The sequence below is a fragment of the Tachysurus vachellii genome, chromosome 9, assembly GCF_030014155.1.
Source record: "Tachysurus vachellii isolate PV-2020 chromosome 9, HZAU_Pvac_v1, whole genome shotgun sequence".
NCBI classification, from domain to species: Eukaryota; Metazoa; Chordata; class Actinopteri; order Siluriformes; family Bagridae; genus Tachysurus; species Tachysurus vachellii.
In genome coordinates, this window is record NC_083468.1 from 21,907,997 (window position 1) to 21,924,120 (window position 16,124).

Here is a 16,124-nt window from a genome sequence, read left to right on the forward strand (position 1 = left end):
ACGGGGAGCCTGTGCCTATCTCAGGCGTCATCGGGCATCAAGGCAGGATACACCCTGGACGGAGTGCCAACCCATCACAGGGCACACACACTCATACTCTCATTAACTCACGCACTCACACACTACGGACAATTTTCCAGAGATGCCAATCAACCTACCATGCATGTCTGGACGGGGGAGGAAACCGGAGTACCCGGAGGAAACCCCCGAGGCACGGGGAGAACATGCAAACTCCACACACACAAGGCGGAGGCGGGAATCGAACCCCCAACCCTGGAGGTGTGAGGCAAACCACTAAGCCACCGTGCCCCCCTATAATAATAATAATAATAATAATAATAATAATAATAATAATGATGATGATGATGATGATGATGATGATGATAGTGATGATGATGATGATGATGATGATGAGATTCCATCCCATTCAATGCTCATTGTACAGATCTGTTTTTATTTTTGTTATTTATTTATATTTTGTACTGTACAGTATCTGTACTTTTACCCATGTTACTATTTTTTCTTATACGTCAAGAGTCAAGTCAAGAGAGTCAAGAAGCTTTTATTGTCATTTCAACCATATATAGCTGTTGCAGTACATAGTGAAAAGAGACAAGGTTTCTCCAGGACCAGGGTGCTACATAAAACAAAGACAGAGCTATAAGGTCTTAGTAAGTTAGTCCTAGATACATAAAGTGCATCTGTGCAACCTGGTGCAAACAGTGCAGGACAAGACAGACAAGACAGTGCAGGACAAGACAGACAAGACAGTGCAGGACAAGACAGACAAGACAGTGCAGGACAAAAGAGAGTGCAGACAAAAGGTTACAAAACAATACACAAAATACAAAAAAGACAATACACAAAAGACAGTAAACAAAAAACAGTGCCGACCGACCAGTGTCAATACTATATGTAAATACTGTAAGTTCAGACAATATTGCGTGCAGTAATTACGTGAAGAACAGTCGTAAAATACATTTCACTGTGTATGCTTATGTATGTGACAAATACATTTTTTATTTAAAAATAATAATAATAATAATAATAATAATAATAATAATAATAATAATAATAATAATTATTATTATTATTACATTATTACCAGGCATAAAGTCCAAGTTCAGGTTCTCTGTACACAACTTTATAAAAATTATTTAAAAAAATTGTCTCATCCTCAACTTTATTGCCTTTGATTTTTTCTAAATCCTGATCCTCCGTAATGTATTGGTTTATGTTTTGTATTGTGCAAACATGTCAGAAGAAAAGTTTCTCTTCGTTAACAGGTGTGTGTGTGTGTCTGTGTGTGTGTGTGTGTGTCTGTGTGTGTGTGTGTGTCTGTGAGTGTGTGTACTGTATGTGTGTGTGTGTGTGTGAGAGAGTGAGAGTGTGTGTGTATGTGTGTGTCTGTATGTGTGTGTATGTGTGTGTCTGTATGTGTGTATGTGTGTATGTGTGTGTGTGTGTGTGTGTGTGTATCTGCATCTCTGGCCAACTCAATGCAAATCTCGGCCATTCACATTTGCGCCCCACAAAATATTAGCAACCGTCAGGTGGCGCAGAGGACCAGATGCGACGAATTAAAAAGGAAAAAAAGAAAGAAAGAAAGAAAGAAAGAAATACCGTATTTATTGATTTGCATGACAGCCGAGCGACACCGAGGTCTCCTCATCCTGCATGTTTATACAGGGAAATCCGTGCGCTCTCCCGTCCGGAGCTCTTTATTAAACACTTTGCAGGATGATGAGTGATGGACTGTAATTATGTTCTATGATTAAATCCCCCACACATCCCCTGGCTTCTCTCCGGTCTTAAACATGGAGCTGGCGGAGAGGAGACGGAGCCGGAAATCACAGAGCTTTAAACTGATCAACGACTCAGGTTAGATATTTATTTATTTATTATATGATAATAATATGTCAGAAAGCGCGAGGAGACAGGAATAATATAGTGCATGTCATAATAAATCTCTACATGTCCATCAACCCCAATCTCACGTTTCTGTAAGACAGGCTTTATTATTGTCGCCTCTGTTTATTACAAATTAAGCTTAAATAATAAAAAACATTTATTAGAGGTTTATAGCCTATTTCAATCACTATTGCATTTATTTAAATATTCTTATTTATTTAATTTATATATTATTTTAAATATATGTTCATGAAGAAGGGGTGTGTGTGTGTGTGTGTGTGTGTGTGTGTGTGTGTGTGTGTGTGTGTGTGTGTGTGTGTGACCTCTGAAAAGCACCAGACTGCCTACAGGTGGGATTTTAACTGCGCGGGCACGAGCATCAGCGAGCGCGCCGACTAGATTGCGTCATTCAATAATGTAGTGCTTAAATAATGGACTGCATAACACTGCTGAAAGTTCTTGAAAAAAACCCTGATTTTGTGTGCCAAAGAAAAATCAAATAGGATGCCAGATACAGTATAATAATGAATCAATCAATGAATCAGTCAGTCAATCAATCAATCAATCAAAAATATCGATTAGCCTACTGTTAGAAAATAACAAAAGCAATGTTGCTGATTTTTTGTTTGTTTGTTTGTTTGTTTGTTTTAATTTAAAACAGTAGTGAAAATGACACCTCAATGAAAATGAAATTCCATTCAATTTAATTTATAGAACTCTTTTAATAATGGACATGTGTGATATGTGAATTATAATTCTGTTACAGAGTAGCTTTAATTCAGGTATAAAATAAAACATTTCTAGATCACATTTAAAAGTATTCCTAATGAGCAAGCCAGAAGCTACCAGTATTTTTCAACACTCAGTCTTCATTTAGAAATACTGCTATTTATGTCCATTTTCTTCTTCTATTCCATGTAAGGAAGGGAAACAGTCAAGGACAGAGTGGTGGAGTGAAGCTTGAGATAAAGTGGAGTTAATGTTAACAACCCAAAATTTTGCTATAGAGGCATAGAAGCATGTCTTTGTATGTTTTATTCATCTTATCCCAAAACAGTGCATGTTGTGTAAGAGCCACAAAACAAGTTTGTTCCTGTTACAACTTTTGTTTTTTCACCGGTCATTCATACAGTTTTTGGCTGTGTATGTTATATGATTCTTCATTAAACTATTATGAATATAAGAGCTGCCACATTCATAATCACTTTAATCACAGATCACAATCTGTTTAGAAATCAATCACCACTAAAGGAAAATTGGAGAGGCATTTCTCGAGTGTAGCACCATCTGCCAGCTAGCTAATAATAATACGTCTGCCATCTATTGTTCTTTGAGGTAAAACATAGCTGAAGATTTAAGGAGCAAACAGTTAAAATAAAACATTATGTACACTGTTAGATGTATCAAACATTAAGTGTGCGTTTATATATACAGTATATATAACTTTTAATCATTTTGAAGATGATACTGAGTGAGCCTTCTTTCTCTAGATTTCGGACATAATTCTGACAGTATAGAGCACATGGACACGGACAGTGAACCTCTGGATACTTCTGAGAACGAAAGTAGGCTACTTTATATTATGTTATGCTAATATAACATGTACATACAGTAATGGGTCTTGAAGTTTTAACCCATATTTCTCTCAGCTTGGTTTGGCGAGGAAGGCATCGAGATTAAGAAGCAGATTACGGGCATGATGCGGCTGCTGAATGATAAGGCAGGCCGGGTGTACCAGAGAGTGGGAAGCGAGGGGGAAACTCTTAAAGAAGAGCCACAAGAGGAGGGTGTGAGCTTTACTTCAAATCCCAAGCAAGGTCCTGAAAATCCTGAGCATGCCTGGAAGTCGGTGTCTCACAGTCAGCATGACACACGACCCAAAACCCAGAAGATCCTTGACCAGGGCAAAAACAGAGGTGGGTCTCATAGCAGAAGAATGGGTGTCAGAGTAAAACTAGACCATTCAAAACAAGTATATTATAGTAAAGAATAAATGCCAAAACGTGATACGAACTCTATTGATCATACTTAACATTTCCACTTTGTACAAGCTGTTCCTGAAAGACCCTAAATTTTGCATACATATCTAAAGAAGCATCACGAAGAATAAGGGGTTAACAAAACTGTCCTACACAATTTCAGGAAAAGCATCAACCAGTAAAAAATATTTTGAACCTTCAAATGGTATTTATATTGTGTGAATCAGAAGATATAAAACCCAATTAAGTTCATTTCAGTTCTGTATTGTCACACTACAAAATCTATAATGGTCATATGAATACATATGAATACTTATTACCAAGGAGGGAGAATACTTCCAGATCCCAAATATGTCAGCTACTGTATATTATCATATTGTTGATATGTGACAGGTTACATCTAACCATGGTAAACACCCCTATCCAGTTATTATATGGGAATTTACATAATATACATCAGCACTTGAAAAGAGTTGAAGGAAAACTTGAAAGCAGCATGAATAACAGTGACATAACAACAATAAACTATGAACTGCACTATAATCATGTGCTTTCCTTCACTCCGTGCGAAACTTCTCTGCTAAAAAGACAAGTACAGAGATACAGAATTGCATCTTAAAGCATTTTTGACAAATCAGAAGAACTATACAAGCTTGTCGTTTATAGAGGAAGAAAGATAGGTTGCATGTGCATATATTAACACTACAAATGTTTATTAAATCTTTGTATAGGTATATGAAACCACAATGTACCCTAAAATTCAGAACGAGGTACTTTACTGTGTAAGGTTAAAAGGGAAGCATGATGCACACTGGAGGCAAAATGAAATGAAAGATTGATTTAACCCTGCAGCTGTGTAATTCAAAATATCGTCTAGACGGTCTAGACATTTCTCTTTCTGACGCACCCACACACACAAAGTCAAGTAACGAGCCCATTGTCTAGTGTCCTTGCATCACTATTCAGAATGAGTGTGGCATTCACAGGAGTGTGTGTGTATGTTCTGTCCTCAGACTCGGCGCTACCCCATGTGCCTGCCAGCATGATGACAGAGTCTAGCTGCTGCATGTGCAATTGTAAGAGCACACTGCAGGCCATCTTACTGGAGTTACGCACAATGAGAAAACTCATGCAGACTCAGAGAGGTACAGAATCACACATACACACAACCAAAGACATCTTGTTTTTATTTCACTCTTTCATTCACCTGTCTTATGCAATCTTTAGGCCCTTTGGAGAAACAGCGTGTTGTGGCCAGCACATCTCCGACCTACAGGAAAAGATCTCATAAGAGGAGGGCAGGTCAGAGAATAATAGCGTTATCCCCACCCACAGAAACTCCCACACCTATACAAAATCCCATGGTGGCCGAATCATTTAAGAAGATTTGCCATGAAACAATTGAAAAGAAAGAGGAAGAAAATAAAGAGAGGGCCGTGTCATCCCCTCCGCTGACACCCATATCTAATCCGCCACCATCAGCTCATTACTGTCTGAACAGAGATCAGAACTGCACAGAGGTAAAGACAAATGTGTTTGCATGTGCGTATGTTGTGTGTATTTACTGTATGTACTGTTATATCTAAAATACTTGGCACCTTTAAAAAAATAAACAAATGTTGTTTTTTTTTGCTCCTCCTTTATTTATTTATTTTTAATTATTTTTTAACGCATAATGATTATAAAATTCTGAACTTTACACAAGGATAAAGTAGGTTTATAGCAACAAGTTAAAAATAAAAACAACATTTTACTTTTTTAAACAGTCATTATGAAGGTTTCTTGTTGCCTATGGATACTAATATTGCAAACAGTGAATAAGCTATAATAAAAAATGCATGGTGTGAAATATCTGTGCTGGTTTTCTTGTAGCTAGAGGTGCAGTTGGCAGAGGAATATGAAGTGTTTATCCCAAAGGCACAGCTGGACTCTATCCTACTGAACTATACACGATCAGGAAGTCTTCTCTTCCGTAAGTTGGTGTGTGCCTTCTTCGATGACGCAACACTCGCTAACTCGCTTCCCAATGGCAGGCGAAAGAGGGGTCTGAACGACCAGAGGAAAGGACTGGACCAGAATATAGTGGGAGCTATTAAAGGTGAGTGAACATGAGTACATGAGGGCAACAAGTAAATGAAGTATTCTGTAATATATACAGTATAATTTTTCTTCCCAGTAATAGGGTGTTAATATTAAAATTAAAAGATTACCATTGTGATTTTTAAAGTCTTGGAGTTTTTATAATCTGCTTTAGTAAACTGGGTAAAGTATTTCTATATTGGGAAAAATGTAATTACATACAATAAGCCCCACATACCAGAAGTGACAGTGACCATCAGCGTTTATTTATTATTTAGTTTAATACATATCTCATCATATCCTTCTAATGAAGTGAAACACACAAAAGAAACACACACAATTAGATACCTTACTTGTTCCTGTGGTTCAAATTGGTTATAACATGAATGATTAATGTAGTTAATTTGCTGTCCAGCTTCATCCCCTTTGTAGTCAGTAAAACTACACTAGGTTACATATGAAACACGGTTCCCTGAGAAGGGAACAAGACAGTGCATCATGGCTGTTCCTATAGCACCGAGCCATGATGCAGAGTCGAGTTCAATTTTATCAAAGCAGCACCCATAGCAGCACCCGTGCACCTTTACCATCATTACATTTGTGATTGATGTGTTCTCTACTACTGTATACTGCTTCACCTGATCTCTTAGTTTCATACCGCTGTCTGAGTGTAGTGTTCACAGAAAAGTACTGCATGGCAAACAGAATTGAGAGGCTTCCTGGTCCAAGAGACTGGGTCCAGATCCTGCAAGATCAAATCAAACTGGCTCGACGGCGCTTAAAAAAAGGTCGGTGAACATTAACTGCATCTTCTGTTATTGCTTATGCACTTTATGAACTTTTTGTTATTAATCGTAATGCACTGTATTGTGTGTGTGATTGAACAGCTGAGACGACTACAGACTGTGATGAGATCAGGACTTGTACATATGAAACAGGTACGCAGATTGAGAAAAAGTCTTGAAGAAGTTGGTGGAGCCAAGATGCATTCCTGAGCGAAAAAAGATTTTTAATATTATTTTATAATACTAATAATAATAATAACAACAATAATAACAATAATAATTGTTATTAATAACAATGATAACAATACTTATTATTGTTATTATTTTTATTATTATTATTATTATTATTATTATTATTATTATATTTTCATATTTTATTACTGAAACAGGGACCTAAATATAGTGTTAATAATAATAATAATAATAATAATAATAATAATAATAATAATAATAATAATAATAATAATAATAATAATGTTTGTCTTATATGCAAGTGTGGGATTTAGATCATGTTTTTGCTCTTTGCTGTAGGTGCTGATTGTCAGGTAGCCATGCAAAATACTTAAGATGACTCGTTTGTTTATCATGGAGTTCAAGCGGTTCGGACTGCACCGTGTTCCAGTGATGTTTAAAGTATAATAAAAGGCCTCAATTCGTACAAGGGCTTAACGGCTATAGGCAGATGAAAATATGCCATTTAGTTCATCAAGGACTAGATGAACTTACTCATTCAACAACAGAAACCTCCCTTAATCTCTGAATTCTCAACATTCTATTTCTATGTTTCAATACAAAAGCTTCTTGTTCAATTGTGTCGTTTTAAATGTGTGTAAATGTTTATTAATTGTTTAGTTGATGGCATAATGTAAAATGTGTTTTCTTATTTCCTTTACTTCACTGCAGCACTACACTAAACCAAGCTCTGATGTTAAGAAATTTATGACTGTGTGCCTTTAATTTGTGCAGCGGTATGAAGGAAATCCTCTGCAGTTGGGATGTACCTTTTTTCCAACATGAGACTGATATCAGAACAATAAGGATTGGCAAACATCTAAGACCGACCCAAACCTGACATCCTTTCAGTGACTGATTCTAGTGACAGGAGTTTGTGGTATGTGAAACAGAGGTGTGATGGTGGGTTAATTTATGTCAAGCTTCATCCGGTGTTCATCATCAGAAAAAAATTATGTTGTGGCAAATATTTCAAATCTGATCTGATACCAGTTCAGCACTTCAGGCTCGTAATGGCCCTGATATCGGTAGATAGCTTCAGTACATCCTTAATGTCCAACAGTGTTCTACAGAACATTTGACATAATCAATACCAGTTTTAAGCTTGTGTTTGTAACATCCTCTTTACGCAGTAAACAGTGTATCAGTACTGTAACCTCAAGATCTGTGCCTAATGATTTGTGCTAAAATTTCTCCTGGTGTAAGAGGATGTGTTTATGTAATGTGCACAATTGTGTGAATTATGTCCCACATCTTAGTCATATGGATTTAAACATCACTGGATTAAAACTTCTTCATTGTTTATTGTCCTCTGTGTCCTCAGATGTTTAAAAAGTAAAAAAAATAACCTTGACCATTTTGTCTATGGGTTTTATTATAATCGTTTAACGTCTATAAATGTTACTGAATTTTCTTGGAGAAAACAACTTATCTCGTTACATTACGTTAAACACTAGAGGAACCTGTTGTGTCTGGATTTCATTTCATTACTAAAACTAAACATTAGACAAAGCAGCTTTTCAGAAATCTGAAATTTGGACTCTGTGATACTAAGAGGAGATCTGAACTCCATGTGATCCTTACACCAATACAACATTTGTCTGACTGTATATTTGTAATCACACCATCTAGTGTCACCCATATGAGGATGGGTTCCCCTTTGAGTCTGGTTCCTCTCAAGGTTTCTTCCTTTACCAATCTAAGGGAGTTTTGCCTTGCCACTGCTGCCTGAGTCACCTCAGACTTGCTCATTGGGGATAAATACATATACATACATACATACATACATACATACATACATACACACCGTGAACTATATATATCTTGAATTTTTATTATATTAATTCTTTATACTACTCCTTATGTTTATCTTCTGTTCTATGTTTATGTTCTGTAAAGCTGCTTTGAGACAATGTCCATTGTAAAAAGCGCTATACAAATAAACTTGAATTGAATTGAAATCTACATGTAGACCCCCTTGAGATAACATTTGGAAGGAACCCTGAGACGAACTAGACTCAAAGGTTATAATAACTAATAATAAACAATAAGTGTATTGTGAGGTGGTTCTATGAGATGATTGTGAATAAGAGTCCTGACATAAGCACAGTATGGTCTTTATGACTACAGCAGCAATGTAGGTATAAATCTGCAGCATGTAGCAGGTGATTATACACTAAAGCAAGGGTGATATTTAAACCGGTTAACTGGGATTAAATTGGTTTTATGTCAAATCAGATGGCAGATCTTTACAGTATCCATGCGAGACAATCCACAAATCTTTATTTGCTTCAACAAACAACATTAACATAACATTAAAGTAAATAATGTCAACAGGGTACAAAAAGCACAAGTCTTTAGGTTGTTTATTATCATAAATAGGTAAAGTAAGGATACAATGTTGGAAATTATCATACCTTAAAAGTTATTATTTAATTTCATTATTTAAGTGTATTTATGTAAGTTTAGTAACTTAGAAACAACTGTGATATGAATTTAACTGGAAAAAAGATAAAAAAATACATATTTAAATTTTTTTTTAAATGTTTCTGAGATCATAATGGAATCTTCTGGGATTTAATACAACAATAAAATGTTATTAGAAATATACAAACCTGAAACAAAAACAAAACTAATTTTTTACTATTTATTTATAAATTTTTTTAACCTGTTCATTCACTTTGAACCTAATAAACAGTGGACAAAAGGCTCAATTAAAGGTACATAGCGTTTATGGTTTTCTGCCGACACACTTAAAACTCTTTTAAAGGGGAAGTCATGGCGCCAAAGCGCCATATTAGGACCCTTTGTGCTCCACGGTATTTACTGTAATTCTTCTTCAGCTCGTCCTGTACGCGTGTGAAACTGAGCTCAAAGGGTATGCTTCTCTTCACCGGTACTATACCTTACCGTGTGCGTCGCGAATGTTAAGTAATTCAGTGTAGAATGCTTGATAAATCGTGTTTTGTTTCTCATCAGGCGGTTGCCAAGGCGCCCGTTTTGCTCGCATTGCATTGTGGGAGCGTTGCCTTTTCTTCTATCGGGAGGCGCCGCTAAAGCGAAACCGGTAAGCAGTAACGTAGCTGTACAATTAAAGGGGAAATGGGGTCGAAATAAAACTGTGGCACAGTGCTTAAAGTGCGAGCAGAGCTCCTTTAGTCGCTCACTAATGCGCCATAATGCGTGAAAATGGCGCAGAAGGCGTTAAATGTGCGGTATTTTGTGTTATTTTGAGTGTTGTAGCACACCTCTAATGGCGTGGGTGCCTTAAGGGTTAAATTTTTCAGCCGCCGACATTTTATAAACAGTCCCGCACGAGACCTATAAAAGTTTGAGATTTGTGTCTATAAACGCACGTGTTAGTGTAAGTGCATGTGCGGAGGAAATCGTCCGCGTTATTATACGCCATGCAGAATGAGGTGTGTGTGTGTGTGTGTGTGTGTGTGTGTGTGTGTTTGTTTATAAAGCTTACTACAACGTGTGTGTGCGCGTGCGTCTCGGTTTGAGCGCGCCTTTTTAAAGGGGAGTAGACTGTAGAGGATGGACCTGTTCATCACATCATACATATATATAACTGTAGAGGATGGACCTGTTCATCACATCATACATATATATAACTGTAGAGGATGGACCTGTTCATCACATCATATGTGTGTGTGTATATATACAGTATATGAACAGGTTCATCCTCTACAGTTATGTATGTGTATATATATATATATATATATATATATATATAGTGTGTGTGTGTGTATATATATATCTCAAACCACCTGAAGTTTAACATTATAAACTATTTAACCAAAAATTATTTGTAAATTAAATATTTATTTAAATTAGGATTATAATTTAAGGATTATTAAATAGTTTAGTATTTAATAGTTAAGGATTAGGATTATTCGTATCTGTATCCGGATTTAAACCAAAAGTGGGCGTGGCTTTAAGCTAATTTTTTTATTTAATTTAAAGTTAGTTAAATATTAATCCTACCACTATGCACTATAGAGATATTTGCAGGGGTTGTTTTTTCTTTCTTTTTTATCTATCTATCTATCTATCTATCTATCTAGTATTATGTTTACTTGGTGTGCGTACGAAATCACATACTGTGATTGTATCATCACACTACATTTGATTCAGTAGCTACTGCTTGATACAGTATGTAATGATCAATCTGTGTGTGTAGTATGAATTCTCTCTGGACCTACTACATCCACATGTTGGCATTGTCATGTGACATCATAACCATAGCATTGTTACATTATAATCTATAGGTTCAGTATTGCAGAATCATTGCTGTAGCAGTAGGTTATCTCAGTATTTTTCACCAACTGTTTGAGTACTGAGAATTCAGGCAAACTAGTCCTAGTATGGTAGCAGGTATATTTGAATGCAGCATTGGCTTTCCCAATTATTATAATTTCCCAACTTGTTAACAGACTAGTAACCTAATTTAAACCACTGAGCTTTCATATTAAAAAAAAGAAGGAAAAAATCAAATGCCCTATTTGGTTAGTGTACAGTTTAATGTTGTGGGACATATGCAGGATAAGTTGGTTAACCTTTTTAATTCAAGCAGCTCTAAGGTGTCATTTCACCAGACTCCCTTTTCTTTTTCTGTTTCTGTATCTGATGTATGCAGTTTTAACTTGTATGATGGTATATCTGTAAACTGGCCAATAAGTTTATATCCACTGGACACAGACTGTATAGGCCAATGTATGCTTGCTTACTTTTGCGCTCTCTCTCTCTCTCTCTCTCTCTCTCTCTCTCTAGCTGCTGTTCTCTAACGTGTCGTGTGGACTGGTGCGGGCTTCGTTATTCTCTCCACTATGTCAGTGCGGGAGGCTTTTAACCCAGAGAGTTATGAGTTGGACAAGAACTTCAGACTAACACGCTTCACAGAGCTTAAAGGCACCGGGTGCAAAGTCCCTCAGGATGTGCTACAGAAACTTCTGGAGTCGTTGCAGGAGAACCATTATCAGGAGGATGAGCAGTTCCTTGGGGCAGTTATGCCCAGACTGGGTTTGTAACTGTACATGTTACTTATTTCCTTTTTAGGGTTCCAAAAATTTACAACCTGTCGTCATCCATGATGCTTCATTGTATTCTAGAGCATTTGGACTGATTATTAGAGTTGATTTGATAAATTGAGATATTGGCATAGTGTAAAAATGCAGGTCGTTTGTTACCATTAGTGCCGACTAATACTTAATACTCATTAAGTATAGTTTATTTTAAAACTATGTTGAAAGGTAACATTGTAATATGAGCAATATGTTCTGTTTGTATACTTTATGCAGCCCTAATCAATAGAGCTAGACTATTTTATATATATATTGTGGATTGAAAGTGTGGTAATTAAATTTAATTGTGTGTGTGGTGTGTGTGTGTGTTACAGGCATTGGCATGGACACCTGTGTGATTCCTCTGAGACACGGAGGCCTTTCACTAGTACAGACCACAGACTACATCTACCCTATAGTAGATGACCCTTACATGATGGTAAAGTGGACTGATAAATAATAATATAAATCACAGTACACTATATGGGTATCGTGGTTATTATAGAAGTGTGGTTTATAATAAAGGGAAAAAATGACAAACTTTTGAAATTTTTATGAAAAAAGTTCCTTTAATTGTCATTTGTAAAGATCATTTGTGGACATAATAGTATAAAAGTTCATCAAGCTTTTTTTTTTTGTTTTACCGACAGGTAAAAAACATCATCTAGAAAACGAGTGTGTGATATTCACTGATGGAATGCTTTTATTTATCATAGAAATAGTAGTTAAAAAATATATTTTTTTTAATACAAGCTAACCTACACAGTATTCTTTTCCTCCCACAGGGCAGAATCGCATGTGCTAACGTCTTGAGTGACCTGTATGCTATGGGAGTGACTGAGTGTGATAACATGTTGATGTTGTTGGGTGTTAGTAACAAACTGTCAGAAAAGGTAAGGCATGGAAACATAAAGAGCAAATAACGTTGTTCTGGTGAGTTACTTTTGCTGGTGTAATTTCTGAAATGTGTCTGTGTAGGAGAGGGACAAGGTGATGCCACTCATTATCCATGGTTTTAAGGATGCAGCAGAGGAGGCAGGGACCTCAGTAACCGGTGGTCAGACAGTTGTGAATCCCTGGATCGTACTTGGAGGTGTGGCCACAACGGTCTGCCAACCTAACGAGTTCATCATGTGAGCAATTTTCTTGCCTTCTTTCCAGATTTCTGTATCTGCTTCACTTTCTTTTCTATCTCGCTGTTTTTGCTGAGTTTTCTTGTTATTATTGTATAATAATATTGTATTGATATGCATGTTTTCGTGTGAAAGGCCAGATAATGCAGTGCCAGGTGACGTGTTGGTTCTCACCAAACCTCTCGGCACTCAGGTAGCAGTCGCAGTGCATCAGTGGCTGGATATTGTGAGTCTGCTTTGTTTATTAACTTTACTCTTATATGTACTATACTGTAGAAATACTTAGAGCCCGAGATAGGTGACCCATAACGTTTTGACCCCAGTTGGTTTTTAAGTTGCTAATATGATATTTATCTATGTCCAAATACTAGTGGTATCATCATCAATCGTCTAAAATCGTTAGATAAATCAATCGTTTTTATTTCTCTCCGTGTCTCTCAGCCGGAGAAATGGAACAAGATCAAGTTAGTAGTGACACAAGAGGACGTGGAGCTAGCCTATCAGGAGGCCATGTTAAACATGGCCAGACTCAACAGAACAGGTCAGTAAAGGACACTTACAAATCCCATTCACACCCATCTATGTTGACACTCATCTTCCCTCTGCTGTGTCTCTGTCTCCAGCGGCAGGTCTGATGCACACATTCAACGCACACGCTGCCACTGACATCACAGGCTTTGGTATTTTGGGTCACGCTCAGAACCTTGCCAGGCAGCAGCGCAGCGAGGTCTCCTTCGTCATCCACAACCTACCCGTCCTAGCCAAGATGGCCGCCGTCAGCAAAGCCTGTGGGAACATGTTCGGCCTAATGCATGGCACCTGCCCCGAGACCTCAGGTGAGGGATCTTTAGCTTTCAGATACACTGAGTTTTGTTGAGTTTTGTATCTCAGAAGCAAAGGATTTTGAAACACTATTCATTCTAAAGGTCTCTACATACAAAAATACACCGCAGTCATCTAAGTGTTATCTTGACGATTAAACAAGTGGTTATTTAAACAGTGTAATATACATCATTGTGGCTAAAAGTATGTGCACACCAGACCAACACAGCCAATTGTGGTTCATTCCAATATGTTGCCAGATATTTGGAAGCACAGAATTGTACAGAATGTCTCTGTTGCATTACAAATTTGCTCAGTGGATCTGAGGTCCAAACATTGTACCAGCATGACAATTCCCGTTTGCACAAAGTGAGTTCCATTAAGACATGGTTTACCAAGGACCCCAATGGTTTACCTCAACCCCAATGAACATCTTTGGGATGAACTGGAACACCAATTGTGGTAAACCTTCCCGGAAGTCTGAAATAGTAGATAATAGTTTGATTGAAATGGTGACAGTTCAAAAGACTGCTTTATGCACAAACCATAAATACCACCAAATTAGTATATGACAATAGAATGAGGCAGAGAGTTTAAATGTGACATCACAACTGTTTTACTTATATGAGAAGTGGACTGGAAAAATGAAAAAAAAAAAAAGATTATGTATTTTTCTAGTGGTATAAGATATACCTTTATTCGTCCCACAATGGGGAAATTTCTCAATGGTATGAGTGTGTGTGAACTGCAGTGTCATTAACACACTCTCTGTAAACACTACAGCCTTAACTCCATTCAGCTTTCTTTTTTAACATGTTTGTTAGTATAAATCTAGTATAAAACTGATTACTTACTTGTCAGGTCACATTTTATCTCGTTCTGTTTTTCCCCTGCAGGAGGCCTGCTGATCTGTCTTCCACGTGAGCAAGCTGCACGCTTCTGCGCCGAGATCAAATCTCCGAAATACGGTGAGGGCCACCAGGCCTGGATCATCGGCATTGTAGAGAAAGGCAACCGCACAGCTCGCATCATCGACAAACCCCGCATCATCGAGGTTGCACCCCAGGTGGCCACGCAAAACGTCAACACCACCCCAGGAACTACATCCTAAAGCTGAGCCTACGCCTCCTGAACATTTAGCACGCTCTAACACCACCACAGCGTAGAAACACACACCACCTGCCCACCATGACCTAACGGCAGATACTACATGGACACGCTTACAATTTGAAAAAAGTAACAGGGAATTTAAAGTCCATTGCTTTTGTTTTGGCCTTTTTTTTTTTTGTTTGTTTGTTTTGCATTGCGTCTATGTTTTCTGTTACAAAATGTTGCAGAAGTACCCAACTTTAAGGCAGCTTCTACAGTAAATGAAGAGTATGATGATAATCTGATACTGACGATTCATTATGAATCTCTTCTACGGCTCTTCAATCGGAAATTATGCGCCCAGTTCACGCCAAATGCCCCAATGAAATGCGTACATTGTAGCATTATATATTGTTTTGCTTTGGATGCTCCATGTGCTAGCAGTTGTTCAGACTGCAGCCAATATGATGAGCGATAGAAAAAGTGAGTATATACAGTTTTTTCTACTTTCACTTTTGTATGACGTGCCCCTGGACGAATCGAAATAAAGTGACCCTTGCCTGGTTTTGAATGGGCTAAAAGAATCAGAAGTAATTAAACACCGTCCCATCTTTCAAGGTGTACCATGTCTACCCAGGAAGGCAGTGTGTTGACATTTTGTCAGTGAATGTAAACGGTGGAGAGGCAGTTTATATATTGTAGGACTTTCACTGTTTCTTACAGAAGTCATTAAATTCTTCTGTGATAGAGCTGAGCTTTTTTATATTTCCCTAAGAAAACCCAATTATTCATTCTCTGTCTCTCTCTGTCTTTCTCTGTCTCTCTCTCTCTCCTCTCTCTCTCTCTCTCTCTCTCTCTGAGACAGTGACAACAGTGACATATATCTTTATGCCCCTGAATAAATCTGATTTTTTTTTTTTTTTAAAAACTTCTTGGAAATTTCTGCCTCTGTGTGTGTGTGTGGGGAAACATAATACCAACTTAGATCAGTGCATGAAGGTTATTTTTATAGTAATAGTGCAATGCAAC

The 16,124-nt window shown here is 37.3% G+C and overlaps 2 protein-coding genes across 5 annotated transcripts; both read left to right on the forward strand.

Annotated features, from left to right (window-relative positions):
* Positions 1-1,546: 1,546 nt before the first annotated feature.
* Positions 1,547-8,230, forward strand: bend7 (BEN domain containing 7). Of its 2 annotated transcripts, none has more exons than XM_060878667.1 (9): positions 1,547-1,881; positions 3,402-3,476; positions 3,561-3,827; positions 4,904-5,035; positions 5,118-5,410; positions 5,763-5,988; positions 6,644-6,757; positions 6,857-6,907; positions 7,286-8,230. In XM_060878667.1, the coding sequence occupies exons 1-9, from the start codon at positions 1,818-1,820 to the stop codon at positions 7,318-7,320; spliced, it is 1,257 nt and encodes a 418-aa protein (XP_060734650.1). In that variant the 5' UTR covers positions 1,547-1,817; the 3' UTR covers positions 7,321-8,230. The 2 variants fall into 2 exon arrangements, with proteins under 2 accessions (XP_060734650.1, XP_060734651.1); XM_060878668.1 differs by having other exon boundaries at positions 7,721-8,230.
* A 1,507-nt stretch (positions 8,231-9,737) lies between these two features.
* On the forward strand, positions 9,738-15,666 carry sephs1 (selenophosphate synthetase 1). Of its 3 annotated transcripts, XM_060878249.1 has the most exons (10): positions 9,738-9,863; positions 9,965-10,052; positions 11,762-12,010; positions 12,387-12,490; positions 12,837-12,944; positions 13,030-13,184; positions 13,320-13,410; positions 13,626-13,725; positions 13,808-14,020; positions 14,903-15,666. In XM_060878249.1, the coding sequence occupies exons 3-10, from the start codon at positions 11,818-11,820 to the stop codon at positions 15,115-15,117; spliced, it is 1,179 nt and encodes a 392-aa protein (XP_060734232.1). In that variant the 5' UTR covers positions 9,738-9,863; positions 9,965-10,052; positions 11,762-11,817; the 3' UTR covers positions 15,118-15,666. The 3 variants fall into 3 exon arrangements, with proteins under 3 accessions (XP_060734232.1, XP_060734234.1, XP_060734233.1); XM_060878251.1 differs by lacking the exon at positions 9,965-10,052 and having other exon boundaries at positions 9,843-9,863; XM_060878250.1 differs by lacking the exons at positions 9,738-9,863; positions 9,965-10,052 and adding an exon at positions 10,081-10,404.
* Positions 15,667-16,124: the final 458 nt, after the last annotated feature.